We start from the raw sequence: 19,591 nt of genomic DNA, 5'->3' as shown, positions 1-19,591 counted from the left end.
CTTTTGCAATGAACGAGCCATCTTCCAAAGGTGCCTGAATCACACGAGCTGCATTGACAGGGATTCCTACTGTACTGAACAACGATTGATGACTGTCGAACTCACATTCCCCGGCGAGCAATTGCCCCGTGGGGAGCCGCCTTGGGCTCCTTGAGATGTACTATGTAGGTTGGCCGGATGCTGATCCCTTTCCTTGAGGTCTGAACAAGTGGCCGTCCAGATCCCGAAGCCCCGGATTGTTGTAGATCCTCTCGGTCCCCTTAACTCCACCGAACCCTGTCTGCAATCTGCAACCTGCGGCACCGTCACGGCATTGTGAAATCCACCTCGGACTTGCTTGGGTACGTAGCTGCGTATCACAAGGCACGACAGCCTCGACGGTGGCGGCAGTCGATGTTGGCGGGATACATATGTGGGGTGTCGCCGTGATGTGCGCATACACATTGTCGTGTAGAGCGCCGTAGTACTGCCGAGTGCCATCCGAGCCCTTCCGTAGTCGAACAAATAAAAAAAATCCGGTAACCTTTGATGGCACTTGCCCTCAGCAAGTACACTACTGCCGACCTTCTCACCTCACTGTCTGGTGATTTACCCAACCGCGAAAGCCGAAATACTTTCTACGCAGTACCCCTTCCTGCGCCAATGAGCCGGAACCGGCGTGGCGGTACGTAACTGTCGCGACACCCGGTGACGGACTACCAATGCAGGTGGCAGCAAGGGGATGACCTGGGACCGGACGTGCCGACATAGCCGGATATTGTGAAATAGAGTTGCAACTTGCAGGCAACCGGTTGTATGTAGAGAAGGAGGAAGCGCGTAGCGACTGTGATGAGTGGAGAAAGGATGGAAGTCGAAAGCGACCCGGATAATCCGACTGTATTCGATTCCAATCCAACTATATGGGGGCCGTCTGGCCAATAATACAACTATATTACCGCCCGCCAATTTCCTACTAAAATGACATGCGTGCAACATCTGCACCAAAAGTTATCAGGAATTACACATACGAGGTTCTCTAATATTGTAATTTATATTGAAGGTCTTAAAATTGTAGAATTTATATTTATATTAGTATAATTATATTTATTAGTATTAGTAGTACTAGTTCGATTAGTAAGATTAATATTATTACTATTACTATTATTAGTATAATAATTACTATAATTACTATTAATTAAATAACGGTAATTAATATAAATTGAAATATAGTTAGGAGGGAAGAGGCATCCCTTAATACGGTTAGTACTAGTATTAATACTTTTAATATACTAGTAACAGCGGCGGCTGGCGGTACTACTATTGATTCTATTATTAACTCTGGAGTTCCCGCAATCGTACCTCTAACTATACTTCATATTACTATAATTTTCTTAATTCGTAGAATTATAAATAGAGTTATACCGCCTCCTATTTCGCACTCTCTACTTCCGCCCTTACCTTTTATTCCCTTTAATTTACTAATATTATTTTAATTATCCTCTTCTTCCTAGGAGGTAGCTAGATTAATACTTTAAGAGGAGTATTGTAAGATAGATTATATCTAATACTCGAGGAGGAGGAAGGGGCGAGGCGAGATATAGCGGGTATAGGCTAGGTACTATTATAAACCTTCTAACGGTTAATAATAATTAAGAGGGGGTTTTTCTCCCTATGTAATACTAGCTAGCCTACGGATAAAGGCTATAAAAATTTAATTAGTATAGTAATTATATTAAATAATAGAAGATTATTTACTTTTTTTAATTTTAATTACTAATTTTTATTAATTATATTTTAAGGTATAGTACCGCCCGTATTTATAATATTGAATAAATTATATTAGTAGGGTAATTTATATTAATAATTAAAGTTAGTAGAATATTACCTTTATACTTTAATTAAATTATACTATTTAATAATAATATTACTAGCGAATATAGTTTATTGTTAAAGTAATTCGAAGTATATAAAACTAGTAACGAACTTTACCTTCCCTAATGTAGTATAGTTATATTTCGCAATACTCTTTAAAATTTATTGAATATACTTATTAGTAAAATTCTCTTTAAAATACTTAAAGGTTTCGGTAATGGTTCCTAATAGCTAATTGAAATTAATACGATGATTCTTAAATAGTACTTTCAATACGCCGTAGGCACCCTCTGTGCAGGAGGTTATACGTATATTAAAATTGCAGTATAATTTAATAGCGAAATAGGTAAACTCGTACCTTAACGGGAGGTAAATATATAGAAAGTAGTCGGTTATAGCTATAAAAAAACTAATTAGTAATTATATAAATAATAATAAATAGATATAATAATTGTATCTTTTTATTTAAGGAACTCCTTTAATAATACCCTTAATTATTAGTAGAATCCCTCCTCTATATTAAAATAGACTACCACCTTTTAAACTCCTAAAATCCTATTTATATTAACGAGCTAATTACGGTTTAAAATATTAGGAATTTTACTGCTATTATTGATAGGCTAATTATAAAGGTTTTTAATACTTAATTTTAAATAGTATTCGCAGTCATCCCTATTAAATATTATAGTAGTAATGTAGCGGGTATTAAAGTCTTCGTTGGTAGAGTTAATATTTATATAGGAATAATCCTTACGTAGATAATTCCTATCGCTATTTTAATTACCTAATATTATACCTTCAAAACTACCTTCCCACTTCTTTTTAATATTAAATGTAATATTCTTCATTACGTATTAGAGATAAATCTAATATTAGGTAATAGGGAAGACTACCCGACAAACCTTCTTATAAACCTTATTGTAATTTATAATAATAATTAAAAGGGAGGGAATACTATACTTTAAAAATATAGCTTCAATTTACTAAAATACTTATATAAAGTAAATTTTCTTCTCCCCGCTTAATAAGTAATAAACGATATTAAAAATCATATATATAACCGTTACACTATATATTTAAAGGAGAAACATATCGAATTTATTAACTTTATACGTATAATCCAAGCTTATAACCTCTAAATTCTTCTTTAATTACTTAATACACTAGAGATAAATCCAAAATATCCTCTCTATTAAACTATCCTCCTTATTATTATAATAGTAAATAATTTTATAAATACCTTTAATCTTAATTAAATTATTCAAAAATTATTCAATAAGAATTAGAATACCGGCTAATTTCTATTTATTAACTACTAGTATATCAAAAATATTACGCTTAATAATTATAATACTAAATTCCTTATAAATAAATAAAATAATATCGATTAAAGAAGTCTTTAATTACTTTACTATATCAAAAATACTCTCTTCCACCTTACTAGTACGTTAGAATCGACAGTTAGTAATATAGTACATTATACTATCTAAGTTAAAATTATATATATAGGTAAATACTATAAATATAAATTATTATATATTAAATTTAATAGACAATACGAACTTTACCTTCTATTTATAATCTTTTTTTATATTACCCGCTAATAATTAAAGGGTAGTTTCAACGGTTTTATATTTCTTACTATAATACAATAGTCCTTCAAAATACTCGAAATTATACTATACCAATCTATTATAACGGTAATTATTAGTGCGTATCTTAATAATATTGAAACCGATCTTAATAATTATAATATTAATTTCTTTAATGGCGGCGTCGATATTGGTCCAAAACCGAGTAGAAAGTTTATCGAAAGCGGGCTCCCCCTTACTAACCGACTTCGCCTTATTTAACGTACCTAATTCTTTATTTAATTTGTTACTTAACGACGAAGAGGATAAGGAGTTCGAATTTAAAATCGATAGGGAGCGATAATAGTAGGACAAAGCAACGGCGGGAACGATAGCGGGAATTAAAAATAGCTTCTCCTCTTTAATAAGCTTATTAATATCGAAAAACTCTTTATTATCGTTATATAATTCGGTCTTAATCCATTTAAAGGAGGGAATCAAACTAGGGGTGCGTACGGGCGCGAGTATAGGGGAGGAGGCAGTTAGATCAATAACTTCAGATATTTCTATAGCGTACAGTTAGTTACTATATTAGACGAGAATTCCCCCTCAATACTATACTTACTAATTACAATAATAAATAATAATAGCGACGGCGATGTGCTCAATTGCTTTAATCGTTACTACTGAGGTATAGAAATGTTATACGATATTGCTCGCTAGCAAATTTGGCAGGCGCTAACATAGTGGCTCATTGGCCAGACGGCCCCCACACAGTCGGATTGGAATCGAACACAGTCGGATTATCCGGGTCGAGTCGAAAGGCAAGATAGGCTCTCGATATCCCAGCCATTAGCGTATAAGGCCGTGAAAGCCCGCGATAAGGAGAACCAATCGCCGGACGACGGTTTACCAGCTTCTTTTGACAAACCTAAAAGGCAAGGCGGAGCCGTTACCCATTTCTTCCTACTTGTAGGTACTGTAGTATACCTAGGTAGTTAGTGGGTGGAAGTCAGCCAAAAACTCGCCTACGAGTCGCGAGACGTGGATGGCCCACTATCCTCGCGACGACGACGACGACAGTGGTAGCTCGACAGGACGCCCGCAGTCCACTAACGCCGAGTTTCCGCCGTTTGGAACCCGCTCGTCAGCCCGCCCGCCCCGGCAGCAGCAGCATGCCCCAGCTCTCGATACATACTTACCTAACCAGCCCACACCAGCAAAGCTAAGTCATAGAGCATCGTCAACTGAAAAGAACCAAACAGCGGCAGCCCATTGGCAGCACATCAGGGACGTCTGCGCGGTTCAGCTCCTTCCGCGATTGAAAAGTCTTGCGCCTGCCGCTTGGGACGCGCCTAAGCCGTGACAGAAGAAGGCTCCGTTGCATCGCGCCATCATCCTGGTTCCCTTACTGAAGCCAAGCGTGGGATACATTTCTCAGCCTGTCATGATCCGTATCGTTTAGGAGGCGGACAGGCCACAGCACGCATCTCCTTGGTGACTTGGATGACGCCAGGGAGCGATCATATCCGGTATTGCAAAGGGTACTTTGGTCCCGCCGCTTCGTTATTGCACTAGTCGGTGTCTTCCAAGTCTTGAAGATCGTCGTCCGTTTGGCTGCTTCTGGGGGGTTGACTTGTGAGCTTGTCGGAAAGCGATTTTTCTGTAATTTTGTTTTTTCTTTTGAAAAAGAATTCATATGTATAACCATTTTCGTTTCTCTGAAATTTCCCTTTTTATCTTCTCTAATCCTGATTCCCACAGGTTTTGGATCGTCATACTGATTTGGTCCCATCCATCATCCAATTGATCCGTCTTGCCTTATATCTGCCTCGCCACCACCATGGAAGCATACACGTGCAAAAGGTTGATCGGAGCTGCTTCACTTTGGCGGTCATGGGAGCATGGCAACATGGTAACATGGTTTCTGAGCCAAGAGAAAGCAACGTTTCTTCGGTCATTCTTCGACCGTCAATCCCTTTCCTGGGCTGGAACCCAGAATTATGAATGACTGGTGTTGATTTGAGGTTGATTGGAGATCTATAACGTTGCGTACTTCCACTGGACTGTCAGTGCCACGAGCCCGACTTTCAACGGATGTTCACCGAGGTTTCTGAAGAGGCTCCCTTATCCGTGCGGCTTTGTTCCTAAACCCACATGGCAATGTCTGTGCACATTGACGATGGCCTCCTTTATCGCAAACATTGTCTGGACTAGCAACTTCCATCGCAGCAACTGATGGAACTCTCTTTGGTAACTGAGAACTCTCAAGCACGCGGTAGGCGACAGCCTTGAACAATGAAGCTTTGGGAAGAGTTTCCTTCACGTCCCCCTCACATCTTGCTTTGTGCCCACCACAATGGGTTGTGTAGTGTAGACGCAACAACTTGAAGTTTGAGCTTGCTCGAAGCGCTTGAAATCTTCTGTTTTGGAGAGGCTTGACATATCAGACAAAATGTTGGAACTTTGATCATGTTCGTCACAGCCAAGCTTGCCAAGGCTAGAATTGACCTCGCGTGTTTCCTCACCAAGCGCAAAGCGTGGTTGAACCAGTCTGACCGGGAATGCCACTGCAAGAACGCAACGGGACTTTCCAATCCGCTTCACCAAGACCAAGGGGGCATGGCTCCATACCATGATCCGACCGGGGTTCAAAGTGTGTTCCTGAAGCCTGACAGCCGAGCCGAGACCAGTGACCCTGTGTTTGCAAGCTGCGAGTATTAACATAGTACTTAAGTACAGATTATACAAACACGGTACCTACATCCTACCTGACCGCCGGGAGCGGTAGCCGAAAGAGGAGGGAAGTAAACTCTTTCTTACATTATCCAGTTGGTTGGTTATGCTTACGTCTCCGCCCTGGGCCATGGCCGTCTGAGGCTTTTGATTTCTCTTTCTCCCGCGTTAAACCCATAAGACCACAAGCTCAAAAAGAAGGGTTTGAGGTTGTCAAGCAAGACTGATAGTGCCATAATACTGCCATGTGGGTGAAGTTCGATGCTGTGGTGGAACTGTCGACCTCCCCACCTGTAACTAATACAATGCTGTTCACATATCTTAGTATCATGACTCCTTCATACACCAGTCGTCCTGTCAGTCAAGTCAGGTTGAAAATGTGATACTTGAGTATTGTAAATCAAGCTGTCATGTTGAGCAATCCGGGGAGGTCGACAGCAGGGTTATGAGCCCTGGATGTGGAAGTTCCGAGGGATGACTTCGCCTGCGGTACTGCGTGCCACGGCTGTTGAACCACGCAACTCTTAGCCACTTGTTGCCCTCTCAATGCAAGCCTCTTTGAAGAGCTTACTGTTCCCATATTTCGGTATGCCAATGCAGATGAGTGTGTCCTTGATTTGAGTTCGGGAAACATGTTACTGAAGTAATATAACGATGGAGGTCGGCATTGAAAGCATGCGGAAGTGGACGAGATGGTCCATAAAAGTACAGATTGTACTGCCTTTGTGTTTGATATCAACAGGTAGCCACTTGATGGGCACCTCGCGTTTCGGAAAGCTGACAGACTGTCGTTCAGGATAGGCAGAGCGGCGGTAGCCATCCACACACCGCCTCTTGCACAGCCTACTTCTGACTGGAAGGTGGAACATGTGTCGGATGGGCTTTCTTGCATTGGCATGGTTGAAGGAACTCGCATATTCCTTCAAGAACTGAAGCTTGCGGGCCTCCCAAAATGGTCGGGTTGTGTGAGTTGCGGAGGGTAGGTAGGAAGCGGCCAACCGAGAGCCTGACATTTAGTGTAACAGGCCGGCAACTTGTGGTTGGCAACTAGTTTCACACTTGCATTCAGTTCATGTCGTGGGACACTACCTACTGTATCAGTGACAACCACGGCATGGCTGGATCCCGTTGCCTGGTGACTGATCGGAATTGGTCACCAATTCTCATAGGACCAGTTGACATCGATACCGGGACGGCGATTAGCTTAATCTAGCATCGATAATCCTGAATTCAGTTGAAAAAGCCATAAGTAGCCTGGACTGAGCCATATGTTGATAGCTCACTACAATGACGGGTCTGAGGAGGCGATGATTGATGCCGTACAACGATGATGGAGTGCAGAGGCATCGCAGTGACAAGTGGTCGGAAACTGGCTCGGTGAAGGCTAGGTGGGATGTTGTGGATTAGCAGAAATGTCAATGCTTGCAAGCTTTTAACACATGCCACAAAGTTTGCTAGAGAGTGCTGGCACTGTCACACCAATTCGTTGTTGCCCTTTAAGGACTATGTCTCTACGAACCGCATGGATTCGACCGTTCATTGGGTCATGATTTTCACATCATAACGAACCAAGGGGCGCATTGTCTAGACGAGAGGTCGATATGTTGAGCCATTTTTTGTAAGTCTGGCGGCTACTTGATGGACGATGAACTTCCATTGCTTTAAACATGGACCACAAGGACTGTGAAGGGGGTCCAATCGAGGTGTGAATTTGTCTGGTTCTCTCCCAATGATTTGATTCAATGGACTTGGTGAGTATATCACTGAGAGTAATGACAACTTCGGGATTGCTGCAGAAAAGCTGGTGGTAAGCGATAAGCCATTCTTTTAACCCATCACATATCTCGATCGTTTTGCTGTATGTGGGGGCAGCGCGAGACACTTGGAGACGATGATATCTTGCAGTTCAACCAAATTGTTTATCCAATGTGACCTTGGCTTAGAAAGTATACCATGCCCTAGAGAGCTTGTGTGGATAAGAGCCTCCTCTCGGAGGAGTAGTAGGTAAAGAAGTTTGGACTATCCCCGTGGGCTCGTGACCCATGGAACGAGATGGCGAGGAAAGGGCCGAAAGGGATGATCGGTCGCTGAACCAGAACAGTCAACTGCCGCGTCTTACAGGTAGAGGTGTCGTGACACGAAGGAGGCCGACAGCCATAACCAGCCGTTCAGATGAAGCAGGCCCAGCTCTTGGCGACGGGATTCTGCCTCAGTACCTTACATTACCAAGACAAGCCATCCAGATCGTCACCAGGTTCCTTACTGCGTATTGTGTGTGAAGGCAACACAGCTGAGTGAAATCGACCAGATTGACTGGTGCCAAGGAATTGTCCATCGTCCAGAAGTTACCTGGATTAGAGAAATGACTGGCAAGTTCTTGGCTGTGCTTCATTGCTTGGCCGTGCTGAGACTGGCCAGGGAGCTGTTGAGGTTACAGCTCAGCTTTCTGCCGATGAAGAAGAACGAGGGGAGACAATGCCATACATAGTTCGTACTGCGTAAGTCAGGAGGCGGCCGAGGCTGATCAAGCAGGTCAAGAAGCCTCGCCTTGTAAAAATCCGACACCGAAAACCCCTAACAGAATCGTTTTTGTCTCCGGCCCAGTGCGATCATCCGGTTCAAAGTAATAGGCACAAGACGACCCAGGGGGAAGTGGCAGCGAGACTGTCCTCGGAAGACAGAGGGTAGCACATCGTGTGTTGACGGAGCAAATGTAACATCAACCACGAGATGTAACCGGTCTCGACATACCACCCGTGGAAGGCATCCACAACGCAATGGTAGGCACGCACAGGCGCCGTGACCACAGTCGTCATGATACCAAACTTGTTCTACGCGAAATGGGGGGCTGAACTCGATCCTCACGGCTGGGCAGCTGGCCAACCCATTGATGTCGGTGGACCTACCCATATAGGGCCGGGTATACGCGTATACGGCGGTTGTGGTGTAGTGTAGAAACTTCGATCTGACAGTTTGGATCATCCTCCCCACCCACTTCCCCGGGACGTCTTGAAGAAACCCCTTGGCTCGATAGATCCCATTGTGCTTTGTCCTACCAACACTAGTGTCAAGTGTCAACCCCGGCGTGGGAATGGCCCTTGTAGCCGTGCACTCGCGGTTGTTGCAGGTATCTGGAAAACTCCATCGTCCTCATCATGTGCCAACCCTGAATGAGGGAAGCAAGGTGAGATGATCAACAATGGGTTTTCGGCTCTTTTTGTGGTCCAGTTTCGGAGATGATGCAATGGTGTCCCTGGAGCCAAAGGGAGTTCCTGATTTCCCCCCACGCGCGGGTACAGTATACATATATCAACCAGCTAAGACCCTTATGCGATCATGATGCTCCAACGGAACCGTAGCACTCTGCAAGCCTGCTGAACAGAGACGAGCTGCCCGTCGACAAGAGCGGGAAATGCAAGAAATCGTGGAGACCCCGCCCCATTGATGAGCGAGTACGGCAGCGATGACGCAGTTTGCGCTGTCGAGGGGCTTGGCAGGGATCACACGCAGGAAAAAGGCTATACCGACACACCTCGCCGCACTAGACGCCTAGGGCTCTCTCCCGCGCCTTATCAGTTTTCAAAAACCACCTCAGGAACCACTCTGCTGGATCAGCAACCCTCCCTCTTCTTTCCTTCTGGAGCTCTGGACGTGCCGGTTTGGCCTCATCCAATTATCATCGCACGTGCAATACTAGTACCTCATGGAGTACACAGTGACAGTCTATGCCAAGTGCGCACTGCTCTGCAATTCCCGCACCTCCATCCAACTGAACGAAGTGATGCGATGGAGATTTCTCCTTTTCTCTCGGTGGTGCGCTGGTGGTGGTGTCCACTGGTGCTGGGATGGGGGTCTTGTGGGGTTGAATGCCCCTGGGTCCCGTCGAATGGGTTCTCGAGACTGGGAGGTCGGGGGATCGGTGATTGTGGTGCGCCATTTGATTCGTGGATGGATAAGCCCTAGAGTGTGGGGGAATAGAAACCCCGCATGGAACGGAAGTCGGCAGCAGGTCGCCCTTTGTGGCAGCTCTCGTGGTGATGGCGGGCAAGTGATGATTGATCACTTGATGGATCACTGATTTCGACTTTCGATAAAACTTGTTGCATGCCGATTCGAGGATAGCCTCAGCCCAGCTTCGACCGCCGTGAAGGTTCTCTTTTGGCTAGGTAGTATCTCACGTTCCTTAACTGTGCCGCCGGCAAGAGCGAGACAGGTAGGTACTGCACACAGGCAAATCAACACCTGAATACAGGAGGAGACAAATGGAAGCGACGCCCAAGTAACGCAATGCGGCGGACGGAAATTTGTGTCCACAGAGACACTCCAGTTGCCTTTCTAGTCGCGAAAGACTCAAGCCTGGCCTTGTCTCGTCTTTTTTTCCCCCCTCCATTGCTTGAGCACTACTCGTCTGGGTTCGAATCGCCTGTCACACCCCTTGCGCAATGGGTCTGAGATGCGTTTCTGGCCCAGACGAGTACGGCTTGTTTGTTTTGGCTGTTGTGCGATTGATATGACACATCCAGCCGCCATGACGGCCGATTCAAGAGCCGACGTGGGCCTGATATTGCAGCAGACGTCTGGGCGGTCTTGGTAATTCCAAAAGCCTCTTGGCGATGAGAGGAGCAAGACAAGTCTCATACGTTATTATTTCACCCTCACGATGAAGATAGATGTCTTTGCATACGTGCTAACATTACTCGGTCACGGACTAGGAAAATGCTCCGGCCGAAATGTCTCCTGCATAGGACATAGAAGATACCTCGACAATGCATTCATTGTTCGGTCATTTATTCCCATTTATCATGGTTGAGAATTGGTTTTAGTCAGAAATTGAACGCAAGAGTACGATTGGCCCGCATGGCAGAGCATGGCGCTTGTGGTTCAAAGGCCAGAACTGGGCACCGAGATGGAAAACGACGTGGTTTTCTAGAAGGCAGCTCTACACTATGGTGGTAGAACTAGAGCGCCTCTTTCTACACATCCGCTCAAGACCAATCCGCTTTGTCGAAATTGCTGATTCCTCGGCTTGGTGGGGAAGTCTGTGGCTCTTCAGTTCTTGACTTTCAAGACTTCCATATACTTTATGTCACTGCTTCAGCACAACTTGGTTGGACCTGGTAGTCTCTGACACAATCGGACACACAATGACTATCGGCTTTCTTCACTATGTACTGCCAAGCCTTAGACGTGAATTCCATCAATTGGCTCAATGGACAACCATCTACGAAATCACGTCCGCACTTTGACTGTGGCCTAAATCCTTGCTTCTTTCACGAAGATGATGCCTTCTCTTGAGGCGGCAGCTGCTCCGGGGTTACGGGCGGGTGGTTGGTTTCATGGCATAACCGACCCATTGCAATCCTCGAAAGGTTCGTTCTTTCGACATCCAGTAGTGTAGTGCTTGACTGCTTTGCTCGCATTTGGTCTTGCATATCGAGGTTACCGAATCAAACGCCCTCCACTTTATAAGACTTGGCCGTTCCGTAAAAAAATGAGACCGATGTATAATCTTCCATGATCTCCTAACTAATATACTGTGCTGCGTCTGTCTGTACTAGGTACTTATTGGGTGTCGCTAGCGCTTTTCACCCTCCATTTCTGAAGCTCCTGTTGGCGGGACCCTTGGCGTCTGCCCATGCAGCTGGGATTGCAAGGATGGGATGAACTTGTTCGTTCGAACAAGCCCGCTACCGCAGCTGTACTCAAGAATGGCGTACCTCGCTGTACTGCATAGTGCTGCGTATACCTGTATTCGTTGGGATAGTCTGGGGGACTTTCCTTATTTCCTAAACGCCGATTGCCGCTCTGCATCCAGTGGTTAAGTGTGGACAACCGGGCAAGAAGGAAAAGAATGAGAGCCCCAGTGTACTGAACGGCCGTCTCCATTGCCTGCCGCACATGGCCTGCGCAAGCCATTAATAGACAACTCAGTATACATAGTAAACTGGTAAACTGAAGGTTTTGACTAGAGGTACGTCTAAGCAAAGGGGCATCAGTTGCCTTGCCAAGATGAGGCAAATACCTACCTAGGTAATTCGAGGTAGCATTACAGGTGCTGTACTTGTTGGGTACGTCCTGAAAAGCATCATTTCATCAATCCCCGTGGCAGCCAGCCCACCATCGTCGTGGAGTCCAGGCTGCGTCGAAAGCCCCGCCTTGACTTCCAATAACCTTCTCCAATGCGGGCTGGAAGCATTGATTGCGCTTTTCCGTATTCCCGCAGCGGCCACCGGATTCACTGACAGCTTCCCACTGCAATGTTGCGCAGGCCGTCCCCCCCCCGGTCTTAGGCCCAGGGTCGGGGGCCCGAGAATACCCAAAAGCCCTCAAGGCCCTCACCCAATATCCAGTCGGCTGCTTTTGATCCATTCCCTTGAGCTGTCTCTTTTTCCTCCTTTTCTCTTCTTCCTCCTTCCCCCAGGCATTCGCTCTTTCTTAAGACCAACAGAGACAAGAACCTACCGACACTTTTCCAGGACACCGACTACGGAACATCAACACCTAGAGGTACGACTAGATTACGCTGCTGTAATCCGCCCACAAGTCCTACAGGCCACAACAACAACGACATTGGTTTAGCTTCCTTGCCATATACGTTTAGGAACACTCAACACTGTGCCCATCCGATTGCTATTTCAACTCTGGGGCCGCCAAGAAGCGTGCAAGCCAACCAGCATTTCAAAGCTGTAGATCTCGGCCGTTTTTGTACCTTCAACCACCCGCGCCACGCTCATCGTCCAGGGCGACACAAATCTCACCTTTCAGCAGAGCACTCACACCTGTATGGTCTTGGCGGGGAACGACAGCTTTGGTCCACTGAGACAACTCATACACGGCAACTTTCTACCGGACAGACAACCATCAAGTCCCGCGTACGTATAAGAGCATCCGGCACGCTTCGCTCCTCCTCTCCCCGAACCCGATTTGCAACAAGCAGCAGCCGGCCGATTCAAGCACCAACTTCGCGGACAGGCCGTCCCGGTAACGGAGACGATTCTCGAACAGAGCAAGGTTTGTGTGGGTGTCCCTAGCGAAGCAGCACAAAGCTTGCTGTCAAAGGGGTTCGGGATTGGTGATCGGTAACACCGATCCGCTCAAAGTGAAAACAGGCGCCCAGCTGGTTGGGACTGCAGCGGCGTCGCTTCTTTCACCAGTCTAGCCTCAGGGTTCGTTCCTTGTTGGGGTCACTCGCTCGGGGCTTCGGGTTCTCGGCTCCTGTCTCAATTTTTTTTTGGGGGGTTCCTCTTGCATCCATTTCGGACCGGCACCTGCTTCTGATTCCGTCAGTGTGGTGTGCTGCACTGCGTAGGTGGCCACTCATATCATCAGCGGCCATCAGCCAGAACCCCCTTTCCATCACGCACCCAAAGGAGACCTTGACGTATTTCATTCCGGTTCCAAGCCAACCCCGCGGGCCACACCACCATTCTTCCAGGTTGCCTGTGCCGCCTGCCCTGCTGGACGCTGCACCCTCCCACACCTTCTGGAAGAAAGCCCCCAAAGCTTCCTTCCACCATGGCAGCCACGGTGCTTGCTGCTGCGGCCACGCAGACTTCTCAAGAAGGTATCGTCACCTCCCACTTGAATTGTGCACATGGCTTTGAAAGGCTACCCTTTCTCTCTTTCACTTGATGCAGCCCTTCCTGCTCTTCCTCTCCCTCAAGTTCTTGTTCGTCCCTTTCAGTACCTGCCAGATTCTGCCAACCAGTATCCTCGCCGCCTAGCTTTACCCGTCAAACAGTATACTCAACGTCTTTGTCCCCAGATCATCCTCACACCTCGCACTCCGAGCCCAACTCCTCCGGGCCTGAGCCTTCGCCGCATCAATATCCTACCGACCTTGCCAACTCGATCCCCGAAGAAGGCGATGAGACCGAAAGTGACGCTACCAATGAACCTGTCACGCCTGTGAGCGGCCGCCAGTCCCAGGACTTCCATGAATCCCTCGTCGCCCCCGACGCTCATCCAAGCGACGACGACGACGTTCTCTACGGATCGATTGTTGCATCCGGCAAGCCTCGCCCCTCCTTCTCGGCCGCTTCTGCAGTTAGCACAAAAAGCACACTTAACCTTAACGCCCACTATAATCCCGCCCCCCGAAAGAACTCAATTGCCGAGTCGACTGCCACCACCACCGGCCGCCGTTCCAACACTTTCAAACGCGCCATGTCCGGCATCTTCAGGCGCACGGCCTCCACGCTGGAGAGATCTGTACCCGGCCTAATGGATCATCACGGAGATAGTGCGGTTCTAGACCCCCATCCTCACGACATGACTCAGCCACGAGATATTCCCGGCCGCCGCTTCTCCTTGGCCAGGAGTTCCAACACTACACGGTCAAACACGCCTCCATCGCCCGGCTCACCGCTAGAGATGAGCATCATGTCCAAGGAACAAGCATCAAGCCCGACGGTCCCCAGTCCTGACGCCTTTCTCGACAAGAAGAAGAGGGCGACGACAGGCTTGGGCCTCCGGTCACGCGCCATCAACTTCATTACCAACAATGCTTCGCATGACGAGACAAAGCATCTCCGCCGACCCCTCCGTCGCCGTGCCAGCAGCTTCGATACTTCAAAACGTGAAAAGTCGGCAAAATCAAGCGCCGCCCACCCGCAGGTTGAGATGTCAAGAGCGCCTTGGGAAATTCCCGCCCCAACTGGCACCGGCTTGAAGGCCAGGCGTTTAAGCTTGAGCCTACCCGACGACTTTACCGTCGATGTGGTCGATCTTTTGTCTGAATTCGAGTACCACAACAAACTCCTACGACGCCACGCCACGATCGGAAAGGGCGGATCAGCCAAGGTTACCCTCGTATCACGGAAAGGGCAACCGGACGAAATTTATGCCGTCAAGCAGTTTCGAGCGAAGTCGAGTTCAGAAACAGTGGAAGAATACCGCAAAAAGATTCTATCCGAATATACCGTTTCAAAGAGCCTTCACCACCCAAACATCGTCGAGACAATACGCCTATGTACCCACCATGGTCTATATAGCCACGTGATGGAGTACTGCTCCGAGGGCGATCTCTTTTCCTTGGTCCAGAAGAAGTATCTCATGTCAGAAGACAGGGAGAAGGACCGTCTGTGTCTCTTCAAACAGCTAGTACAAGCTGTCAACTACCTTCACTCGAACGGAATCGCGCACCGCGACATTAAACTCGAAAATATCTTGATTACTTCCGACAGCAAGCTCAAGCTTGCCGATTTTGGCGTCTCGGAAGTTTTTAGCGGCAGACACCCTGGCGAGAGGGAAGCCGGTGGTCAGTGTGGCCAGGATATGGGAGAGGTGCGTCGCTGTGCCGGGGGCTATCTGGGCAGCTTGCCATATGTGCCTCCGGAGATTCTTGAGAAGGTCACCGACTACGATCCGCGCGCCGTTGACGTTTGGGGCGTTGCAGTCTGCATGCTCGCCATGACATTTGGCGGCTCCATCTGGAACCAGGCGACTCTAACTCCCTCTGACGGCTCCAAGCCGGATGTTTGCTACGTCCAACTAGCGGAAGGCTGGAGAAAGTGGAATGCAAGACATGCTGGTCAGACTAATCCAGTCCCTGCGGACACCGACATGCCCCGCGCAAAGTTTATGGACTTTGCCATTACCCACAACGGACTCCGTCGCCTCCTGCTCCAGATGCTTAACCCGAATCCCGATAAGCGTATTTCGATCACCGACGTCTTCAATAGCAGATTCGTCAAAAATGTCGAGTGCTGCCAACTTGAAAGCTACGAGGATCCATCCAAGACGATTGATGCCTCGAAGAAGGGATGCTTCGGAAAAGGTGCACCGCAAAAGATTTTCTGTCACAACCACTTACCCCCCAAGGCCCATCATGTTGCGGCTGTCATTGGCAGAACCTGAATGATCACTACACTAGTGGCTCGGGATAATATTATCACGACTAATTTCTTTACCTTCGTTGACACCATGGGAACAATCACAGCAGAGACGCAATGCGGGCTCTTTTGTGTGTCCATTTCACATTGCTCCCACCGGAGTTGAGTAGAGCTCGACGATTGGGCGCTCTCAATATTTGATAAAGGAGGAATTTCCTGCACATTCTTGATTTGGGTCGGAGAAGTTCTATACAAGGGCGTTTGTGGGTGTCAAATCAGTCATTGTGCTGTTAGTGGGGTGGTTTGGTATCATGGGTTTTGGTTTTTTGAGCATGGCGGTTTTTTCTTGTCTTGCCGATTTGGAAGAGCAATAGAGAAAGGGGTTTGAGCGGTGCATCTTGGAGTCGATAACGGTCCAGGCGGGTTCTCATGAGACAGCAAGTAGAGAGCAAGATCCAGATATGAGGAAGCGGGGAGAAACAAGTCTTTGATTGTGTTGAGCGCCGTTTGTCATGGGTTAATCCTTGAGCCGCGATCAGGCAACCAGGTGAGAGGGAAGAAAAAAAAAAGATCAGATATCAATACATACTCTGCATTTTCCCTATGAACGTCATGGTCGTTGAGTCACCCTATGTTGCTTTCCCTCAATTAGCCACTCATTGACTACATCATGCCACACCCAGAACCTTCCCCTTTGAATTCATGTATGGGACCCCTTGGGATGATGTGAAACGTTCGTGATGGACGGTGCAGTGATGGTACCTAGCCTATCGGCTGCTACAGACTCTACTCGTCCACAGTAGCGTATTCATCGACAGCTCAGCTATGAAGGGTCTCAAGGCGGAAAAAGGCAAAGCAACATCGAATGTCAGGGCACTTGGTGTTAGTCATTGAAAGAGAGAGAGGGGGGGGGGGGGGGGGGGGGAGAGAGAACGTGGGGGGCAGGAACTTGGAACCTTTCGGACATTGTCATGATGCTGGTGGCTTCTCATGATGTGTGACACTGGTCATTGACCCGGTTACCGATCGTTTATGATGTCCAAAATAGGACACAAGATGCAACTATGCACGTGGAGTTTTACTCGCTCGCCTTTTATCTATCCATTACCATTTCTTCATTGCTAGTGTACCGACTAATATAATCACCTTCAAAGTCGAACGCCCCTCACAGACAGAGCTGTGTGCATCTTTTTTCGCTTGCTTGTCACTTTATCCGTCAGCTTCTCTCCGATTTGAGGCGCCAGGCAGGGTGCTTGGTAGGTGTGGAGTTTTCTGGCGTGCTTGGATGACGGAGACATTGATGCGGAGATTCGGTAGGTGTGCTGCATGTTCAACTCAGTTGTTCATGCCTAGAGGTGTACAGAGGTAGAGGTATGCATGTCACAAACCTCAAATACCTACCTACCTCTACCTACCTATTCAACCGCATCAATCATGATCTGGCCTTTTCAGAAAGCGAGTGCCGGTAGCCACTTCACATGGCGTTGTCTTGGATTCAAGTCGGATCATAGGTAGATATTGCCTAGAGGTACCTACCTACCCTACCTACTGGACTTGAGAAAGCCAAGCAAACAACCTGAACGCTCAGGGAAGGTCGAATGCGATTGCTGGCACCAAGACTGAACTTCCTTTTGCAGCCTGGAATCGTTTGGCTTTTTGCAGTGTTGTTGATGTTAGCTTGGAGTCAGTCAAGTGTTGGTCTTCCGCTTTCATCGTCGATGCCTCTCGTCCATAACGTACCTACCTAGTCTACTTCTCAGCGGTTGGCATTGCTTGGCCATCACGACTTCGCAACCGGTGACGCCGGTCCTCAAGCTCTCCTCATAACAAACAACTGAATCTTCAAGTGTACTCTACCTACATCCAATTACCCTTTACACCCCGCCGTCTGTACCTGCTGATCTGACATGTTATTTACCCAACTAAACTCGGCATCCACGGCCTCATAGTATGCCATGGCTGACAATCCGCCCGCCCAGAGAAATCGTCATTGTCATTCTTCCCTCCGCCCGTCCGCCCAGCCGTCATCACCCTCAGTTCCGACAACGCCCCCCCTCCATCAACGAACTGAACTCCCAAATCCGTTCGGCGTTTTCCTTCCCTGAAGCCGGCCTTTCATGCATATGTCATCCCACGCACCATTACAATCTTGGCAGAACCACCCAGTCCACCACAATGTTAGGTGGGTTTGTCAGGAACCAAAACCAGAACCAAGTTTGGAGAACGAAGCAACTGAACCGAACAACTCGAACCCGAAAGGATGGACTACTATTCTGGAACGTCTTGGACGTGTGGGCGGGTTCGAGCATGGGGTAAGTACTTGTACTGCACTGCACTGTGGCACGCTGGCACTCTTACCATGGACGCGGAAAGAGCAAAATCGAGGTAGTACTGGAAGTTTGTCGGTCTACTCTCTCAGTCCGAAGCCCGGTCGTCTGCTTTTAAATGAGTGCCAATCAAAAGCTGTCATTGAAAGCTGACTGTTTGGGTGATGGAGTTTCAATTACTTGTGTGGTACTCAGCTCTCTTTTGGCACTGAATTCGGGTTGGACAACTTGAACAGAAACGAACCCTGTGCCTAGGTCGTTACACAAACTGCGGCGGAGTTTGTGTACCTACCTAGGTAGTGATCATGATCTCGACTTCACCACTGCTATCAAAGAGGTCACCAAGAATACCTCTACCTGCAGTACTACCACTCTAGCCATTTGGCAGGAACCCTTCCATGAAAGGTACACGGGCGGAAAATCTTTTATAAGGGGTAGTAGAGCGATGAAATTCTACATAGTTAAGGTCGGGCCTCACTAACAGAGGTACATCTGCCTGCCCCTTCCTTGGCCATCTTCGCTCCTTCCTTGGCCATCTTCGCTCCTTCCTTGCTAGAGGTACCTACCTAATCATGATTCAGTTGCTCGTGAGAATTTCCAAGCCCTGCGATCAGAACTGAGGAAGGAACAAGTGCACTGCAGCACGCAGAATATACTCAGATGATATTATAGTGCCATCCGATCACTCCGTCCGTTTCGCGGTTCGCCTTCGTTCAGAATCCTACCTCTTTGAGAATCAAAGCATCCAACACTTTCAGTGCCCTCGGTTATTATCAATGGAAGGCAGACTTGGAAGTCGAGTGTTGTGTTAGTTCTTCAACGGGCAACCATCAACGGTTAATTGTGATAGGTCACATATCACATCTCACTCAGCTATGGAAAGAAAAGTATCACCACGTGCGCAGGATCGAGCTCTTGGGAATACTCATCTGACCGTAAGTACCGTGTGACTAGCCTATGAGTAAGCTGTGAAGAAGCTTGTTGGAGGTGAAAGAGGTGAGTGGAGTGGTAATTCAACAAGATGGCCGTGGGAGGGCTATGCTAGGTATGTTCGGGGGAACGCCAGTAACATGGCATTAACGTAATGTCTACATTTAGTTTACTAGTCTGAAAGAAGCTATATTTGTCTAACTAATCTGCCTGTATTGACCAACTTTTTGTTTTCTTCGAAAAAAGACTCTAGATTCACCTTCTCATCCTTCCCTACAGCAACCTGTCAATTAGCACCCATGTCGGTAGGACTGTTCTCCCTCTCGGGCAGCTTGTCCCTCTT

The 19,591-nt window shown here is 47.4% G+C and overlaps 5 protein-coding genes across 5 annotated transcripts; 2 read left to right on the top strand and 3 right to left on the bottom strand.

Annotated features, from left to right (window-relative positions):
• Positions 1-32: 32 nt before the first annotated feature.
• Positions 33-825, bottom strand: B0T23DRAFT_193882 (uncharacterized protein). The gene has a single exon (XM_062833263.1). It carries the CDS (start codon positions 478-480, stop codon positions 67-69), a length of 414 nt encoding a protein of 137 aa, XP_062690841.1. The 5' UTR covers positions 481-825; the 3' UTR covers positions 33-66.
• A 3,539-nt stretch (positions 826-4,364) lies between these two features.
• B0T23DRAFT_193879 (uncharacterized protein) lies at positions 4,365-4,883 on the top strand. Its single transcript, XM_062833262.1, has one exon. The coding sequence runs from the start codon at positions 4,471-4,473 to the stop codon at positions 4,786-4,788; it is 318 nt and encodes a 105-aa protein (XP_062690840.1). The 5' UTR covers positions 4,365-4,470; the 3' UTR covers positions 4,789-4,883.
• A 640-nt stretch (positions 4,884-5,523) lies between these two features.
• Positions 5,524-6,290, bottom strand: B0T23DRAFT_414176 (uncharacterized protein; the record flags this gene model as incomplete). The annotated part of the gene is made up of 3 exons (XM_062839551.1): positions 5,524-5,765; positions 5,810-6,133; positions 6,194-6,290. The coding sequence occupies 3 exons, from the start codon at positions 6,288-6,290 to the stop codon at positions 5,524-5,526; spliced, it is 663 nt and encodes a 220-aa protein (XP_062690839.1).
• A 503-nt stretch (positions 6,291-6,793) lies between these two features.
• On the bottom strand, positions 6,794-7,027 carry B0T23DRAFT_321028 (uncharacterized protein; the record flags this gene model as incomplete). Its single annotated transcript, XM_062835206.1, has 1 exon — positions 6,794-7,027. One exon carries the CDS (start codon positions 7,025-7,027, stop codon positions 6,794-6,796), a length of 234 nt encoding a protein of 77 aa, XP_062690838.1.
• A 6,178-nt stretch (positions 7,028-13,205) lies between these two features.
• B0T23DRAFT_193827 (Pkinase-domain-containing protein) lies at positions 13,206-16,387 on the top strand. The gene is made up of 2 exons (XM_062833261.1): positions 13,206-13,722; positions 13,924-16,387. The coding sequence occupies exons 1-2, from the start codon at positions 13,674-13,676 to the stop codon at positions 16,014-16,016; spliced, it is 2,142 nt and encodes a 713-aa protein (XP_062690837.1). The 5' UTR covers positions 13,206-13,673; the 3' UTR covers positions 16,017-16,387.
• The last annotated feature ends 3,204 nt before the right edge of the window (positions 16,388-19,591 follow it).

Source organism: Neurospora hispaniola (genome assembly GCF_033458365.1).
Source record: "Neurospora hispaniola strain FGSC 10403 chromosome Unknown B0T23scaffold_6, whole genome shotgun sequence".
Lineage (NCBI taxonomy): Eukaryota > Fungi > Ascomycota > Sordariomycetes > Sordariales > Sordariaceae > Neurospora > Neurospora hispaniola.
This window is presented reverse-complemented; position numbering and strand designations above follow the sequence as displayed.